The sequence below is a fragment of the Nothobranchius furzeri genome, chromosome 10 (assembly GCF_043380555.1).
Source record: "Nothobranchius furzeri strain GRZ-AD chromosome 10, NfurGRZ-RIMD1, whole genome shotgun sequence".
NCBI lineage: Eukaryota > Metazoa > Chordata > Actinopteri > Cyprinodontiformes > Nothobranchiidae > Nothobranchius > Nothobranchius furzeri.
This window is the reverse complement of record NC_091750.1, coordinates 72,514,762-72,534,343: the sequence shown is the minus strand read 5'-3', so window position 1 is coordinate 72,534,343 and position 19,582 is coordinate 72,514,762. Positions and strand designations below refer to the sequence as shown.

Sequence of the window (19,582 nt, the reverse complement as noted above, 5' to 3'; positions counted from 1 at the left end):
TAAGAAAAGCATTTTTCAGAGAAAGCTTCTGTCATCTGGATGCTCTCGGGTTTTATCCCTCCTCTGCTGCCGCCACCGGCCCGGTTCTGCACCTGCAGAGGCTGAAGTTGGTTATTTCCTGTTGAAATGACATAAAAACCCTGCTGCTGATGTATATGCAGAGCTCTCCGCTGTGGCTGCAGACTGGAGGTTGTACTGGTGCGTCTCCATCTACGTCTGACTGCAAATACATCAAAAGTTGCTCTGCATTGGAGTCCTGAACTGCTTATTTGAAATGAAGCATTGCAGCCATTTGCTCAACTGATCCCATCGGGGAGCAGAAAGTGGGAAAGTAATTGGACGATCAATCTGCCGATGGCAGGTTTCCATCACACCGGAGCGGATAATGCGGAATGCCAGAGCTGTCCCGCTGAATAAACGCAGCCTTTGTTTCTGGCTCGGATTGCACGGCACGCCTTTTCTCACTCCTGAATGAAAACTCATTATTATTGACAAATGCAACAGAAGTATTTACACACGAGCCAAAGGAAATGACAGCATGAGGAGTTGTATTTACATGCTGCGGGCAAACAAAGAGCCGGCTTCTGGAGCCGGGAGCGGTCCAGAGGAGGCGTACGGCGGAAATCTGATGAGTTCAGTTTAAAAATACAGCGAAACAGCTGTGATCCGGCACACTGACGCAGATTTATTCCTGTCATTTAAATCCTTTTGAATGGCCTCAGTCTAGAGAAACTGAGATTACGTCTGAGGAGACTGAAGAGCTAACAGCTAGTCACAATGAGTCCAGTTACAAAATACTTATAATCAAAGTTAAAGAAAGTTGTATTTTAAAACCTTCACATGACCAAAAGAAGCAGAGTTATTATGAAATCCGTAATGAGAGAGTGTCTGGGTCTGGAAGGGTCAGCCTAGCCGTTAGCGTATCAGTCTGTTCAGAACTTACTTTTATGCTTCTCATGTCTCACTAGGCTCCAGATACCCCAGGAGAAAGGTATAATCCTCAAATCCTGACCCTAATCCAACAAGTCCAGCTAATCTGGACGCTGTTCCGTCCAGAAGAACCAGTCAGACCGGTTCTGAATGACTCGTTTCTTCCCCTAGCAGCTTGGTGACCCACGCATGGTGCTTGTGGGCAGAGCACCGGCGCTGATGGGGTACGCAAACCTCCTCCCACCAATCAGAATTAGCTTTTAACATCACATCAGCTGCTTTCAACAGGAAATGATAAATAAGTTTCTTCCTGCTTCTTTTGCTTCAAATCAAGGACAGAAACATGAGTTCTTGTTTTGTTTTCTGTCTGCCGATGGCTCTACGCGGTCTGAGCCTGGCTTCAGTCTTGGAGATGACAGCGGCAACAGGAACAGGATGATACGCGCGGAGACGCGGTGAGCCTGATAAAAACAGAGGCTGCTGTTTTAAAGCCTTCAGACTTCCAGTCATCAGTTTCACAGTTTGTTTATCTCCTCTCGGCAACTTCATTCATCTTTAACTCTCAACACAAACTTCCAAGTGAGAAACTAGGAGGAAGAAGGAAAGTCTCACATGACCGACCCCTTCTACTAAACACAAAACTATTTACAATATGACCTTAAACACCGTCATACGTCTTTCTTTTCCTTGCAAACAATATCACAATTACATCATAATATCCACCGTCCGTAACTTCTGACATCATGGGATCTTATCAGTTTTCCTTATAAATTTTCTTAAACTGATCAGTGGTGGAACTTTTTTTCAAGTCATCATCCAAGTTATTCCATATTTTTACTCCATATCCCATAATACTCATTAGCTGTAATGTTGCTTGTGCAAATATTGTTTTAAACTCAGACTTTTTTCTAATTTTTTCATCACTTGAGATCAAAACAAAAATTTCATTGGTAGTAAAATTTTTTTTCCTTGAACATAATTAATAAAGTTTTTAAATTAACCAAATCCTTACATTTCATTGATTTTGATTGAATACACAATCTATTAATATGTTCTCCAACATCTACTTTATATATAGTTCTCATAGCTTTCTTCTGTGATTAAAAACAAAGGATTAGTATTTGTTTTAAATGTGTTGCCCCATACACGTATCTTCTCTGGAGTCATCATTTCCATCTGGATTCATCCAACCAAACACAGATGGATGTTTAATATGCTGGCCAAACCCACCCACCAAAGTGGGGAGCGCCAATATCTGGGAGGGGCTTAGAGTAGAGCCACTGCTCTGTCGACAGGTGGTGGTGGTGGGTGTCTATGCTAATGTCCCTGTTGTGACATCACAATAAGGAACATTTTCACATAGATACTTTTAGTCCAATAGTTCCTAAAAGCAACCACTGACAGAAAACAGACCCTTTCAACCACGTTTGGAGTGTTTCTACAGGCGGAAGAGACCCACATGGCATCACTAAAAGATGCAAAAGGGGAGTTTTGTAAAATATATTCTCTTTCAGGTCAAAGCTCATCGAACTAAAACAAATTCCAATCACCTTCCAAATGGTAGAGTCACTTTGTTCCTGTCAATGTTCAGACAGAACGCAGAACAAACGTCTGATCGTGACATGAGAAGGTTACGCCAGGTTCCTTGAGGATCCACTTTTCCACGAGGCCCTGTAGCTTGATTAAACGGTCGTCGGGGCAACGAGAAAAGTCTCTTTACAGGTTGGAAGCCCAGACGTGTCGCGTTGAGCGTGCACGTGGAGCTGAAACAGCCCCTGTTTACATCAACACTCTGCTCTCAGTACAGTTGCAGCTCAGCTACTCTGTTGCTGTTCTCAGAGAACGTCAGAAGAACTCTGGAAGCGCGTTTGGTGTTTTCTTTCCTTCTACTTCCAGCTCCACAGGCGTCAGAGGAAAGCCTGACTTAATTCAACACAATAGCAAAGCGGCTACTGGGCAGCTCGGTCTCCCGTGGATTCCTGCCGTGACTCTGCCGACGAGGAAGAGCGGAGTATCCGTCTACCTGCATCGTTAGACCCTTAACAAAGTTTCAGCCTCACATTCCTCTGATGAATCAGAGTCCTGGGGTGGAGAAGTCAAACGTGTGCAGCTCTCACCTGCAGCTACAACAGCAAACTAGATTAACCCACCGAAGCACTGCATTCTGGGATGCAGGAGGACAGAAACACCAGTAGCATAGCTAGGTAGCTCCCAGCTAGCTGACGATAAAGCGAGGGTTCACATGGACAATCTACAAGATGATAATCAAACATAGTAATGAGATTCGACAGAAAACAGGAGGAACGCTGGCGGAGCTGTCTGAAGATGGGAAAACAGCAAACGTCTCTTAGACTGTGGATGACTGCAGCAGGATGTTCACTTAACACTAAAACTCAGATGAAGCTTCAGTCTGCAGGTGCTGGAGCTCAAACATTGCTTTCACTTCCCAAACGTCAGCTGAGGGTTTTCCTGCACTGTGCAGCGTTGCACAGACTCATCACCAATGTCACCGATGCAGGAGGCAGCGTGTGCAGGCAGAGCCACGGACGTCGCCGGGAGGCAGTGTCGTGCCGCTCTGTGACCGCTGGAGACTAACTGTAGGAACGTTTCTGTGTGTTTGACAGTTGGGTGCGAAGGTTTCTGCACAACCAGGTTGTTTGGCGTAAAACTGATAGTTAAGAACATTTATGTCTTGTTGCACCGAGCCTTGACTCCTGAATACAGCCTTGTTTCTGCAGCACCTATCTGGCCTTCATGCAAGTTGTAGAGATGTGATTTAGTCATCAAGCGTCTCAGTCGGCCTTCATGACGGTTTGGGCTCCAGCTGCAATTCTCTTTGGTTTGAGGGGAAAACTCCATCAGCATGACAGAGATGTTCCACACGGCAGAGTGACGGTCCTGCTCCTCTTTACCGCTAACGCTTTCTGTCCACCCGTCTCGGCCCAGCAGGTACCTTCCTAAAGCGCTGCTGTGTTCCAAAACGGCAACGTCGGCAGTAGTAATCCCATCCGAAGGGAATACGGTGGCTAAATTAAAAGGAGACACTTTCCTTCAGTGGAGAACTCAAATGCGTCCAACCCAGCAGATGTTGGGATTAGAACCAGAGGAGAGGTTTAACAGCAGAAGCAGCGGGGCTCAGTCAATGTGACAGCTGAAGCTGCTGGATCACAGAGACCCGGATTAACTGCAGGCCAGAGGATTTGTTGATCTGATCCCACGGAAAAGCCGACGCTCCCGATATGACTTCACCGGGCTCTGTTTTGCATGCACACTTCTGTCTCCTGGCTGATGGAGAACAGGACACATCTCTCTGCTCCTCTCTTCATGTCTGCAACAAGTTAAAGCCACCTCCCTCGCCTCGTCTCAACATGAATCTGTGAAATGACTGGAGCTCCAGCGGCAGCAGTCATCACTCACGCTCCGGAGCAAAAGCAGGAAGTAGCTGTTTTCTCCACAGCAGGAGCAGACGGTTTCCCTCTGCTGCAGAGCTCCCGTTCACTCGTTCAGCAGATTCCTTCATCCTATCAGACATCTGAATCTGGTTTTACGGACAGATTCAAGCATGACGATGAAGTTAAGATGGTGGAGATAAATGAACGCCGCTCCTTAAACTACCTGCAGATTTTAGATCCTGACCCGACCTGAGAGGTGACTGATCATCTGTGTATACGGACCAGAGGAGCTGTTTTCTGGTGTGCTGGGCTGCTAACGACTCGTTCACGAGGACTCCTGAGAAAGCTTCCAGCATACCCGAGCTCCTTTTCAGCTCCGAAAAGGGTCGGACAGCTGATGGGACCTGAGAGACGTGTCTTTACGAGTCCCAGCAGGTTCCAATAATCCGTGATGAGTTGGAGGAATTTCACTGGTTTTATTAATCCGGGTAAACGACCAGAGCACCTGTTCAGTAGAGATGATTGTTCCTGTTTCATAGGTGAAAGGAATTAAAATGACTCAATAAGGACCTTTGAAATAAATAATAATGAAACAACTTCATGAAAGTGATTAAACTAATTCAGCTTCAAAGACAAAAACACGTTTATGTGATGAAATAAAAACATAAATCAGCATTTTGTTCTTTTTAATGAGAGTCTGAGAAAACTGCCAGAGAACATAACACTTATTCTGTGCTTTACTGCTGCCGTGTGGGTCTCTGCTGCCGCTGCAAACACTCGACATGTGATTAAAACCCTGTTTTCTGTCAGTGGTGGGTTTGGGAAAAATCTGCCTAAAACGAGCCTTTTGTGACATCACAATAAGGGGTTCATAAACACGTTGGTATCATCATAGGGTCAGTTATAACTGTGTCTCCTATAAAATATACTAAAGCTGACCAAAGTGCTCTAGTGCTTTTATAGAATTAATATTAGAGGAACAAATAAAAGTAAACTAAACAGCAAAAGCCCAAATATTTGGGTCTGATTCTCTGCTTGAATCAAAAGGAGAAACATGGAGAAGATGCAGAAGAAGCCGGAAACATCTTCAGAGGAACCCGCTCAGAGTTTCTGTCCAAGAGGGACTGAAGGAAAATCTTCTGTTACGGGATGCTCTGGATGTTTAAAGCAAGCCAGGAACTCGGGAGACTCTGGAGCCGGTTGAACCAGGTCTGAGACTCGTAAAGGGTTGAGAGCTGATCACTACTTTTACCTGAACTAACATTTATCTGAATGCTTCTGCAGAAAACTCTAAACTGCTAGCGTAGGTTTTCAGAACTGATGTCTTCATCCAGACCAGATTCCCAGCATCATGTCCAGTATGGATCTGTACTGGGAACATTGGGATTTATCCCAGAACCTCTGCAGCCATTATTCCATGAGTGTGTGAGGTCACTAGTGTCCGGCAGCACGCGGGTCCATCTCTTTGAACCTTGCATCAAACACAAATATTTGTCATGTGAACTGGAGCTGACGGCAGCAGCGCGGCTGCCAGCTCCCGTTTCTGCTCCACTTGGCAGCAGGACGGTTTTGTCTCCCAGCGCTTGATGCATGTTAACCTCTACATAAGTGGAAGGCAGCGGAATGTCTCATTACTGTCGGCGAGACGAGAGGTAAACACATCCTTCAGCGGGCGCGGCAACAGTAAGCAGGAATTAACAAGGTGTAACACACTCCACTTAGTGTGTGATGAATAAGTAAACCTACTGCCTTTAATCTGGTGCAATAGTTTTAACCCGGGGGGGGGGGGGGGGGCACTAATGGCCCTTGCACACTAGCATCGGCTCCACTCCGCCTGGACCCGGTTGAGAGTGTTCTTCCCAGGTGCAACAGGACGTCTTTTCAGCCGTCCCCCCGAGGAGATCTGCTTGGGGCTGAACAGGGCTGACACTCCCACTGCTGGCTGATTGGCTGGTTCAAAAGCACCCTTACCATTAGGCGGAGCCTCTGATTGGCGGATAGAATCAGCCCACGGGGGCTTCCCGATGTGTGATCCATTATCATTCTGGATGCTGTGGAGTTAACAAGCCTCTGACTGAAGCTGTTTCTCTCTGTCCCTCACTGCTGTGAGTAGGCACACACACACACACACACACACGCACGCACGCACACACGCCAGTAGCTCAGAAGGTTGCAGGTTCGATTCCGGCTCCGACCAGAGAATGCTGCCTTTGTGTCCTTGGGCAAGACACTTAACCTGCCTTGCCTGCTGGTGGTGGTCGGAGGGACTGGTGACGCCAGTGCTCGGCAGCCTCGCCTCTGTAATTAGGAGATGCTACGATGTAGCTTCAGCTGCCCTGGGGGGTGCGACTGTTGTTTAATAAAGGAGACGCTGCAGACTTCTCCACGCTCTTTTGCCCCGACCACATGCTCAAAGATGCGCTCCTGACATCACAGACCCAAGACCGCCCAGGTTCTCAATTACGTCTGCATTCCTAAGGCAGTGTGGAACGAACGTGGCCGGGTCGGGGCAGAGCGGAGTGGAGTGGAGCTGGCACTAGTGTGTAAGAGCCATTAATGGTATCACCACGGATGCTGAAGGGAAGGGGGGTCCAGGTGGGAACAACAACGAGTAAAAATCTCTAATATTAATTTATAATGACTTTTATTATTCTAACCTTCCATCTGACTGTAATCCAGGCTGGGATTAGCTTGGGTTAAGGTTAGACATGTGTGGGCTTCAGACTGGACAGAGGGGGTGCTGTGGGAGGACTGGGCTGCCTGTGAGTGCTGTAAGACGAGGGGAGGGGGTTCTTGACCGTAGCAAATGATCTGTCACCTTTGAACTTTAGCCTGGTGCTGCACAACCAGTAGGCTTTGGTCACTGGACCTCAGGGACCTGCTGGGGGTGTAGGGACTAAGAAGATCACCAATGTAAGATGGTGCTTGTCCATGTAAGGCCCTATAGAGCAGAACCAGGATCTTGAAATGAACCCTGAAGTTGACTGGCAGCCAGTGAAGCTGGAGGAGAAGCGGGGTGATGTGGGTGTGTTTGGAGGACTTGGTCAGAAGCCGAGCACAGGCATTCTGATCCAACCTGTAGATGGTTCAGGGAGGGAGAAGCTACTGATGCAGATGATCAGATCATCTCCTCCGTTACGTTCTCCGCTCCTGTCGCGGCTCGCTCCGTTTCTTTCTGTGTGATGCTGAAAAGTTGGTTTCCCTCTAATCGTGATATTTGTAGTATCATGGGTTACTTCATGCAATACCTTGTTGGAAAATTCATTTTATGTGCTTTTAGAAACCGTTGGAACTGTTTTACTTCACACAGCCATTCAGAAGTTATGATGCGGAGAATGTAGGGTGACACTTTTGGAACATCTGTGATTCTTTGTTGTGTGAGTTTCTCTAACTTCACTCCAGAAGTCTCTCATGCCCGTTTTTTCTGGATCAGACATGCTGCTACCTGACTCTGCTCCTACTTACTACACACACACACACACACACACACACACACACACACACACACACACACACACACACACACACACACACACACACACACACACACACACACACACTAACCAGAGACTCAGATGTTAATGTAAACAGAAGCTCTGATACTGAAATCCATCCAGCTGGCGTGATGCAGGCAGGATAAAAACTCACATGTAGATGAGCTTGGACTCCTGCCGACACGCAAAACACCGGTCTCAGTCGTCTCCTTGGCTGAGAGTTAGAGTGACAGTGGGGACAGCCAACCACGTTAGCATGATGTGGCAGAACCAATCAGTGAGCTTGTGGGTGGGTCTAAGTGAAAATATGAGGTGGCGGTCTTCCGCATGGTGCTAGAGCCTGACTTGTATCCAAGTAGGACAGTTTTGGACCACAAATCTGACACGGAGGACTGGAAAATGGGCACTTTGGGCCCCCCCCCGGCTCTGCACATGCCTGCCAGGAGGTCACCTCAGTTCTTGTTGAATTTATGCTGATGTGTTTAATAATTTCAAAGAATGAAAGTGGAATGTCTAAAAGAAGCCGCACTCTGGTGAGACGGTTTCACTCCGATCAGAGTCCTGAGCTGAATGTCTGTCATGTTTCACATCTTGAACCCGTACCTTTGTCGCTGAAGTCGTCCACCAGGATGATCTCTGCGATGAGCTGCGGAGGAGAGCGGTTGAGCACGCTGTGAACCGTCCTCAGCAGCGACGACCAGCCCTCGTTGTGAAACGGGATGATGATGCTGGTGTTGGGAAGCTTCTCTGCATACAGCTTCTGCTTACAGCTGCACAAACACAACACAGATCCTTTATTTTGGTGGTCGCTCCCATCCAGCCAGCAGCCATCGTGGGTTGCACAGCCGCCTCTTCAGCAGTTCTGGGGTCACTGAGGTGATGGATTATTCAGCGCTCAAAAGCAAGTTTGGCTTGTACACAGTTTGACTCACTGGGCTCAAATCCAGCTGGAATCATCTCCAAAAGCGCTTTTCAATCTATTTTGTACAATTCACTATTTCTGTGACAATTGTGTTTGCTCGGCTCTCGAAGAACAGAAACCCAACAGGAACAGGAAAGAGGGATGATGTGGAACTCAAAAGTATTCAAAATTCAATAAATAAATAAGACATTATGAAATAAATACCTACATGAAGAAATACTAGACACTCATGTAATCTGACAATGAAACGATGAAATAACAGAATGTGGTGTAAAATCTAATCTCAATATTAAATATTTTCATTCTTCTTTTAAAATGTCTTTATTAATATGATGTTTTTTCAAAAGTCATTTTTTCATAATAATCCAAATGAATCAATGGGGGAGCCATTTTTATTTCATTCAGTTTTAATTACATAACGTCTTTTTAACAAAGACAGCTTTTATTTCATAAGAGTGTTTTTTTTTCCCATGGCTGATTTATTTCATAATGAGACTTTACAGCAGAACGTCTCAGTCTGTCAGTCAACACTAACGGGTCGGAGCCAGTGTGTCATTGGCTGCTAATTCAGTCAGACAAAAGCAATCACTCACAAAGTATCGAACCAAATGCTTCAAAAATGTCATCCAAACAACTCAAAATATCGTCTACCAACAAACTGTTCAACTCTGTTTCATCCGCCAAAGAAAACAGGGCAACGCCGCCATCTTCCATGACCATTAAAGGTGTTACTACCTTCAACTGTCCGGTCATGTACGGTGAGCAGAAATCCAGGAAAACCAAACGATGTTGAAGGATTAACCAATAGTGTTGCAGGTCACACCCACTGGCTTGACTGACGGACTGAGACGTTCTGTTGTAAAGTCTCATTATGAAATAAATCAGCCATGGGGAAAAAAAGCCTATTATGAAATAAAAGCTGTCTTTGTTAAAAAGACGTTATGTAATAAAAACTGAATGAATGAAATAAAAAAGGCTCAATATTCATTTGGATTATTATGAAAAAACGACTTTTGAAAAATACTTTATATTCGTACAGACATTTTAAAAGAAGAATGAAAAATATTTCATAATATTGAGATTAGATTTTACACCACATTCTGTTATTTCAGCGTTTCATTGTCAGATTACACGAGTGTCTAGTATTTCTTCATGTAGGTATTTATTTCATAATGTCTCATTTATTTATTGAATTTTGAATACTTTTGAGTTCCGCGGATGAGCAGATCTAAGTGTCTCATGTTCATCTGGTCACCGAGTCTAATCCAGATTACATCAGCAGTTCTATTTGTGACCCAAAGCCAACATGTTGTTTTCTGCATGAAAAGTAAACTAAAGACTGATTTTGCTTGAAAGAGGATTTTCTCCAACTGTCAGATTTTTGTCAGATTGAAATTAAACTTGTCGTTGGTTAAATTTAGACCACAGTTTGAGATTATTACAGAAAAGGTCTCTGAAACAGACAAATCTGTTAGTCTAGAGACTTCAGTGACTTTGCTGGAATACAGTCATTAAACGAAGCATGTTCAGTAATTAAAACACAGAAAACCAGCATTCTAACACAAACAGCCTTTAACTTTGAGCCGCCGACATCCGAGGAGTTTCTGTAGTTTATACTCGCCTCAGCAGGAGGCGGGACTCCTGCTGAGGCGCTCATCGTAAGAAAACCACCTGTCGATTTTCTGTCTCTGTTGTTTAAATATAATGACTGACAGGCAAACCTTCACAACAAGATCTGGTTCCACACAGCATGGAGGTCCGTTAAACCTCTGAGTGTTTCAGAGTCACAACCAGGTGCTGAGGCTCGGGAAAACCCAGTCTGATTCATAAAACTCCTGTCAGATTAAATAGATTACAGCTTCTGGTTCAGAAAGAGTCAGACGTTTACCTGAAACATGATTAACCAGATTATTTATAGATCTGAGTCCAGCTCCACAAGCCAGACCCGATCCCCACCAGACCTGAGGAAGAACTTCAGCAAAACCCGTCTGACAGCTTTGTAGACAGGAAGCTGAAGTCCGACCTACAGGATTAGTGAGCTGAGGTGGTGTAGACACCTCCTGTTGGGATTATAACTCTAAACCGGAGTGGGAATGCTTTGGGATTGCGCTGGAGGAGCTGTCACATACTGACTTTCCAAACGCAGACAGAAACGAATCAGATCTGTTCTGAGTGGGATCTCAGCAACATTCCTTCAGTGCTTCCAGAGTTCCACTTTGCCGGATGAGCCGTGTGCATCTGCCGGAGAGAGGACCCGTGGCTAAACGTTTAGAGGTGCTGCGATGATTTCAGATCCTGCCAGCGCAGACAGGATACTGCAAGAGATGCTGGGTCAAGGAAGCACTGCTTTGATAAACAAAAATGAAAAGAAAAAGTCCTCCGCAAAATGCTTTCCACATGAAGGAGGAGGCAGGGTCAAAGGTCAGAGGAAAGTTCTTGTCAGGCAAAACGAAAGCTGTGATTTGAGGCTTTTCAGTGGCACGTAAAGATGGAGGGGACACAGAGGAGTATAAAAAGGTTCCGTTTTCTAAGGAAAGACTGTTTATCTCATCATCAGTGCCTCAATAAACAACAACCATCCTCCTGATGACCTGTTGTCATGGAGACGAGGTCAGGAAAATCTCAGGAGCTTTTTACTATTCCACACAAAATAAAATTATAAGGAAAATCAATTCTGTTTGAGCCCACTCAGATTATCATTTACCACACACACACACACACACACACACACACACACACACACATGTTAACAGGCATGTACAGGACTCACTTTTCATGGCGGATGTCTGGTAGCGAGCGGTTCAGGGAGATCCGGTTGCTGACATAGATGTTAAAGCCGTTCTCTCGGTAGGCCTGGTCCGCCCGATCAGTTTCTGTCAGAGGGAAAGGCTGCCCCTGTTCACCGTTACCTTCAAACACACAAACAGGTGTCCGATTAGATAAACCCTAGAGTAAGCCTAACCCCCAGAACGTGTGAGGACAAGATGGAGTTCAATGTGATTGCTGAAGTAGATTTACACTTACAGGTGTGTGTCATCAGCAAATACACACATATAAACTAATAACACCATGCCTAAAACAGGATCACGTTGAATCTCAAACATGGAGACCTAGAACAATGCCCTGAGGAGCTCCACCAAGCAGCTGAGTGGTAGGCTAAGCTAGTCTGTGGCACGGTGGAATACAAAAATAAAGATGTTTATGACTTTAATGTGTCGCCCTTTTTTTTTTACAAGCAGATTAAAAATGTATTTTCAAGGTGGTTTTTAAAAAAGATATTAAATAAAATGTGAATATATTTAAGGTTTAAATTATTTTTAAAAAGCAATAAGTCATAATTCTGCAGCGAAATAATCCTGAAACATTCTCACATCATCATCACCGGCTGGAGGGTTGTCATGCACAAACACACACACACACACACACACACACACACACACACACACACACACACACACACACACACACACACACACACACAGCTTTTTGTTTTCAGGAAGGTGAAAAGTAACTCCTCATGTTTTAACGGTTCATCTGAAACAGATTCTCGGCTTTCGTTTGAGTTTTTACTGTTTAACAGAGATTTCACTAATTAAACCGATAAAACAGAATTGTTTGTTTGTGTTTCTCCTGATTTAAGCCGGGCTTAAATAAAGGCTGGCTCTCGTTGCACCTGCACATCCTCCCTTTGTGTTTTTAGTTCCTGAGCTCTAACAAATCCCAGAGATCTGATTTATTCACAATAAACACTTTAAGGTCGATTAGTGTCTGGGCTCTTTGTGCTCTCTCACAGACTAAAGTCCTTCTCCCAAAACTATGAAAGCCAATTAAATCCCTCCAGTTGCTCCCAGCTCACCACGGGAGGCAGAATCGATGCTTATTGTAGAAGATTAAGTGTGTTTAATTATGAACTCAGAACTCTGCTGGTTCTATCGATTCTCCTTGGTTCTGAAAGAGAAATCCACTTAGAGGGAATTAGAAGAAGAAGAAAAGAAAATATGAAGTTGTGTTGTTGTGCTGTGATGTGGTCGTTTCTGCTGATGCAGCACTAAAGAGTCCGGACCCACCGACACGAGCTGCATCCCTCCTTATCGCCTCGTAGTCGTGCCAGTCCGTCCTCCGCACGCCGTCGGCTCCCACCTGAACGAGCCTCGGGTTCCACCCCTGCAGACACCAAACACAAGTTTCAGACTTCCTTCTGCATCTTTTCTCTCACTCTAAATTCTCTTTTGTTTAGTTATTCACTTTCTAAATCCGGGAGGCTTCAGACAAACACAACTGGAGTTTTTCTTGGTGCCAAATCCCAGGATTTCCCTGCTGAAGGTCCTTAGGTCACAGTTGCTGATTCATTCCTGGAGGTTTTGATTCAGAGCCGCATCGCAACCACTTTACTTCTCTCTCAATGATCCACCTTCTCTCACCGAAACACGAGCATTCCTCAAGAAAGTCCCGTATCCTCGGCTTGTGAGTGGACAGCAGAGCCTCTCGTCTGCTGTGCTCGGAGAACTGGTTGCACAAACGTGTTTCTGAGGGTCAAACTTTTATTTTAAGCGGTGGAGAAGCTGCTCGCTTTAACGAAACGTTCACTAAGATTTAAAAGCTTTCAGTGTTTTTCAAACAGAAGATTGATGCTTTGAGACAAAAGTAAAAAACATTTTCAACCTTAACAGAAGAGATCTTCCTTCATTCATTCATTCATTCATTCATTCATTCATTCATTCATTCATTCATTCATCTTTGTTTCAAGCCATTAAAAAAAGAAATATGTAGATATACATTTGTGACGATGCACACCAAAGCTGAACCAACAAAAGAAACAATCATTTAGCCCTTGCTCGAAAAGGAGCGGGAGGAAGTGAAACTTATTTAATCCTGCCCCATTTTACATTCACATCAGTTATGTCAATATCACACCAATCAACACTGTATCAGCACAACAAATGAATTCAGCTTACACTCCCACACAAAACTTGATCTACTATTGACAATGATTGTATTTACAATATCATCATCAGTCCTAGAGACTTCACACAACATGTTAAATCCAACAAAAATCACAATCACACACCAGCGTCCTCACGCTTATACAAAACCAGTTCTTTAACCCCCAGAGACCCAAATTTAGAAAACAACTGCAAAATATTTTTTTAACCTTTCACATGTTGTTCTAGGAGGCCAGATAAACGGGCCTATTTACACATTTTAACAGCCAATAGTGTTGCAGAACTGAACAATAGGACCTATAGCAATGTAAATGTGGTTTTAAAAAGAAAAAAAATGGGGAAGGTTTATTTTTGTAGACTTAAATCTGATGTTGTAATATTACAACCATGGGTCTCTGGGGGTTAAAGGGACATTATGGAAGTTTGACAGCCATTTTTACATTAATGGTACATTTTTTACAGTAAGATGCCCAAATTTTTATTTGAGACTCGCCGAACGGCATTGAATTCACAGATAAAAAAGATGTGGGTTCAACTTTCATTTTGGAACAATTTTTCAAGCAAGGGAAGGGAATGATCTGAGCATGCAGGAGGACTGACCCATCATAAACCTTTGTCAGCTGTGCTGAAGAGAAAGATACAGAACCAAATTATTTAATTAATTAGCTGCATGTTCTCCTGTCCTCTGTCCTCCGGGCCACACACACACACACACACACACACACACACACACACACACACACAAGGGACTGTCCCAGCTGTTATTTTCGTTATGGAGTGTGCACGTACGGCATGCGCGCCTCGTGCACGAGCCTACTATTGAAGCTGCCGTTACGCTTTTGGCCTGAGGGGGCAATCGCGAGCATAAAAATTCAAAACTCCGTAAAGTCCCTTTAAATCTGATTTTAAATGTATAAATATGTGGGCATTGCTTGGGCTGTAGCCCCAGTCGATCCCAAAGTCTGACTCCACATCCAGACACAAAGACTTTTCCTTGTAGTTCTTACAGCCTGAGTTATAAAGTTACCCGCCCCTCTCAAATTGTGATCCCCCTTCCCTCTGTGAAAAGAGCTTCTGAATATTTGCAGGAAGTTAAGCTTTACTTGCTTTGTGTAACAACTGTGAAGGGTAAAAGTCCACCAAGTCAAAGAATTTTAAGAGTTTTGAATGCAGAAATAAGTTATTTGTGTGATCATAAAATCCGGCCTTGTGAATAACTCTTGCTGCACGTTTCTGGAGTATGAGGAGGGGATTTAGTGAACTCTTATAGTCATTGCCCCAAACCTCTGCACAGGCAACACCAGTGAGCAATACAACGTATACAACCCACTGTAATTATGTGTTTGGCTCTATGACTGACACACTTGTTGAAATCTTAATCTGTATGTGGTTTCCAGCTTAGTTCACTGTCAATAAATATTCCTAAGAATTTAATTTCCGACACTACAACTATTGCTATACCCGCTACATTTATTCCTGGATTTTGAATTGAATTATTAAGTTTCAGCTCTGCAGGATTTACAATCAACAGTTTCACAACCTTCAGGAATGTGACGAAGACACCTTCCACGAGAAGCAACGGTCCTCCTACCAACCCTCGTGAGGGACGAGAGGGACGGGTTCGTCTTTACTGCAGTTTAAAAGTTCGGTTCTCTCCAAAAGTTTCCTTTATTTCCACCCACCAGGGTTAGCATACCCCTGATGACGGAAAACCTCCACAGACATGCTCAAAAATAACCGACAGGAGAGGAGATGTGTCTGACGGCAGGAAGTTAAAGAAGATGCAGCTCATTCTTCCAACAAGCAGCACGTCTGTGACGGAAGACAAACTTTAAATCCTCCTCAGCTTCCTTTTGGCTGTCATCCAAACTGTGCTGCTGACAGCTGGGGGTTTACACAGAGGGGAAAAAATCTGCTTTTTATTTGTTTGACACAAAAGAAAACGACATTCAGTCTCATTACGCACACGCGAGTGAATCTCCCCCCGCTTCAGGAACGACTTCCAGAGGCTGGAGATATTATAGGATCACAGCACAAAGCTAAATCCATTAGCTTCACGGGAGGACACAATTAGTGAAATGTTGTTAATACAAAAGACGCGTCTGGCTGTGTGGAACACCATCACCCGGGCTGCTGGCTGATAGCACGGCTCCGTCAAACAAACCACTCTGACTGGCAGTGTTCGCGGGAGCGGGAAGAGCTGCCAGCTGCTGGGCTTGATTCTCTCTTCCTGTTCATTGACAGCAAGGCCAGTCGGTGAAGGAGGAAGACGCTTCACCCAACAATCAGCGTTCCATACTTCTCATACTTCATGGTTTTACTAACCAGTAATTAAACACGAGCCGCGGGATGCCACACGCTCACACGTTGGACGACGGTGGCACAGGAGTTAAGAGCTCGCCCCGTAATCGGAAGGTTGCAGGTTCGAGCCCCGCTTACTCTGACGCTGTCGTTGTGTCCTTGGGCAAGACACTTAACCCACGTTGCCTGCTGGTGGTGGTCGGAGGGACCGGTGGCGCCAGTGCTCGGCAGCCTCGCCTCTGTCAGTGTGCCCCAGGGCTGCTGTGGCTACATCGTAGCTCATCCCCACCAGTGTGTGAACGTGTGTGTGAATGGGTGAATGACTGGTTGTGTTGTAAAGCGCCTTGGGGGGTTCCAGGAGTCTAGAAGGTGCTATATCAAATACAGGCCATTTACCATATGCTTCTGACAGTTCAGTTTAACGATGTTGGAGCAGAATCTGTGATTATCGCGGGAACTTTAAGTGAGAGGTAGCGCCGGACATCAGTTCTAGTGATGATAAACATATTCACACCAGCGCTCCCATTGGTCGCAGCGTGTAGAGCGGGACGAGCTTGGAACGCTGGTGAGGACCCATCCGGAATACCGGGGATGTGTAGCACTGAGACATGGCGGCAGGTCGAATACTCCGATCCCCACATCCCTGTTCAGTGTTCAGATTTCAGCAGGTGTGTTAGGAATGATTGTGGAAAACAGATCCTGAACTATTCTAAGGCCCGGTTCACATAGCAAGATAACTGTGCCAAAGTATGACCCAACTCTGCCCGTACGACCATCTTACGGTCCCACTGATTATCGTAGCAGCTCTGTAAATAATCTCATCAGGTATTCCTGCCACGTGTGTCATGTTTGAAAATCCATCTGACAATTTAACAATCTGTCGTGTGAACCGACCTCACCAGTGTCGTCTCTGCTCCAGTATGCACTGGGACGACCCAGAAACGCGCGGATTCTTCCTGATGTAAGAGGCGAGTCTCCGCTTTGTTTTTGGGTGTTTTGGCGTTGACATCATCCTAGCGCGCAACGTTCTGCGACTCTTAAAAAAACAGTAAAAACGGTGAGAAACGCCGGCTGCGAATGAGTTCATGAAGGATTTCTAACATCCTTTTGTGTCTTTTCTACCAACTATCATTGAAGGGTTAAGGCTCATCCAAATAAACGAGTCAGAAACGTTTCTAGGTCTCCTCTCAGTGCGAGTCTTGGGGGGCACACCCCATATTTTTCTTTCTGGATTAAATTTTCAGCAGATGCAGATGTTTTATTCAGCCAGGGCCTTCTGCTCTAACGAGGAGGAGAAACAGAGCTCTCCGAGCGCTCCGGTGAAACTCGTCTTGTTTTTGTTTTCCTGCATGTGTTTGGTGTTTTTGCGTGAGTGGGTTGAGGTTGTGAAAAACAGCAGAGAAAAGATGCTGGTGAGATAAAGTGAGAATCATTTCCATCTGGATCCAACCAAAACTGCCTCTCTCACACGTTCACACGGATGTTCACAAGAGCGGGGAGCCGGCAGACGTAGGGAACCTCGCGGAGAACAACCAGCCGAGGGAATTCACGTCCCAAAAGAGCTGCCTTCATCACTCAACACTAACATGCAGGAAATGAAACCGGACACCGCATTAACCCAGCTCTCTACTGGATCACCATCATCAGCTCCACCACAGCTCTGCATTCGTTTTCATCCGTTTCCAGTTCGGCTGGAATCTGCTCATCTAGTTTTTGCTTGATCGAAGCAAAAACTAGAAACAAACAATTTTAAGCGACAAAACGGCTGCAAGTTAACTAAACTAACGTCAGGTTCACGTGGCCTAACCCTAACTACCAAAATGAGCCACTGTTGAGATTAGTTTTGTTTTTCAATCGCTTTGCTGCAATGTTCACAACTCTAGACCCAAAACTCACAGCGAATGATCAAAAAGCACTTTTTTTTTCAAAACCCTTTTCTCAGTTGCTCGGATACAACATAAAACTCAGATCATTGGTCCGTTGAACAAAACTCACCTGTTCTATTTCACACAACTTAACATCAAATGGTAAATGGCCTGTATTTGATATAGCGCCTTCTAGAGTCCTGGAACCCCCCAAGGCGCTTTACAACACAATCAGTCATTCACCCATTCACACACACATTCACACACTGGTGGTGATGAGCTACGATGTAGCCACAGCTGCCCTGGGGCACACTGACAGAGGCGAGGCTGCCGAGCACTGGTGCCACCGGTCCCTCCGACCATCACCAGCAGGCGAGGTGGGTTAAGTGTCTTGCCCAAGGACACAACGACAGTGACAGACTGAGCGGGGCTCGAACCTGCAACCTTCTGATTACGGGGCGAGCACTTAACTCCTGTGCCACCATCTCTCAAAGTACGACTATTTCAAAAAGCTATTCACTCGTTACGTTTGAAAGGAGTCTGTTCATTTCCTTTCAATGACCTAAACCTAACTGTCAGTCGATACAACTACTCAAAACGATAAGTAACTGCTGCAGTACTCAGTGCTGTATGAAGAAAGACACACAATCAAACAGCAGGTTCATTTGTAATTTGCTGTCCAGTTCTGCCAACTCGTTACTGATGACAGGACGCACAACGTGGAACGAGTGAAGAGATGATTCGAAGCCAGGTTACAATGGAGATCCAGCAGTGGTGGGAGGGGAACAAAGAGGAAGACGTGTTGGTCAGAGGAATGGCAGAGGACAGCCCCCCCCCCCCCCCCCCCCCCCCCCCCCCCCCCCGGGAGATGGTCGAGAACATGTGGCCAAATCCTACAGTACAAGACGGAAAGCTGAGAATCACATCATTTGATTTTGTTTTTACAACTACTGTAATGACTGTACTTTGCTTTGATTGAAATAAGCCGATGTTGCAGTATGATTGCACTGTGGTGTGTTGGATCATTATATTTCAGAATTTGTTTATTGATTCCTCCCTCTGTAGCATTCGCTCTACTACTGCAGCATTTTCCCAGAGGCTGGTGGACTGTACATGTAGCACCATGTGTGTTTTTGTTCTGCAGGTAGAGCTGTAAGCTTGTATATTTGTTTAGTTTCTACTTTTGTTGTTGTTGTTGTGGCATCTAGTGTTGGCAGCAAAGTAAGAATTTTATTGTGCAGAAAACATTTTTCTACTTTCACGTTGCATACGACCATAAAAACTTTGAATCTTTTGATTATGAAACCTGCATCGCCTATTTTGTTGTACGATATTACTGCAAATGGTTGTTCAAACAATGACTTACTGAAACTGTGGGTAACTTGTGTGTGGGTGATCTAGAGTTTTGTATCAATGGTATTTCACAGTAAATGCGTTTTTTGGAACCAATGTTTGTGCAAGATGTCTTAAATCAGGAGAATGCACAAGTCAGTGTTTTGAACACTAGACGGCCTGTGTTACAAGTGAAGAGCGTTCTGAAATGTGTGTCTAGAGTTGTGAAAAAAGACATCAATGTTGTGAAAATTAGTTCAAAGTGATTGAAAAAAACCTGTAGGATTTGAAAGCATGATTTTATTTTGAAAGACCACTGACCTTCTCAGCATCCAGATGTGATTAACAACATCTGTAACTTATACAGTGTGTGTGTGTGTGTGTGCGTGCGTGCGTGCGTGCG

General features: G+C 44.9%; 1 protein-coding gene across 2 annotated transcripts in view; it reads right to left on the bottom strand.

The window, feature by feature from the left end:
- LOC107387102 (polypeptide N-acetylgalactosaminyltransferase 10) overlaps positions 1-19,582 on the bottom strand; it is a 65,684-nt gene that overhangs the window by 32,357 nt on the left and 13,745 nt on the right. For both annotated transcript variants that reach the window (XR_011521740.1, XM_070555404.1), the window contains exons 2-4: positions 12,806-12,902; positions 11,509-11,647; positions 8,420-8,586 (exon numbers count right to left, since the gene is read on the bottom strand). Coding sequence is in view for 1 of the 2 variants with exons in the window: in XM_070555404.1 (XP_070411505.1) it covers positions 8,420-8,586; positions 11,509-11,647; positions 12,806-12,902 (403 nt within the window). In the remaining variant the exon portion in view is untranslated. The remainder of the gene's footprint in view (positions 1-8,419; positions 8,587-11,508; positions 11,648-12,805; positions 12,903-19,582) is intronic.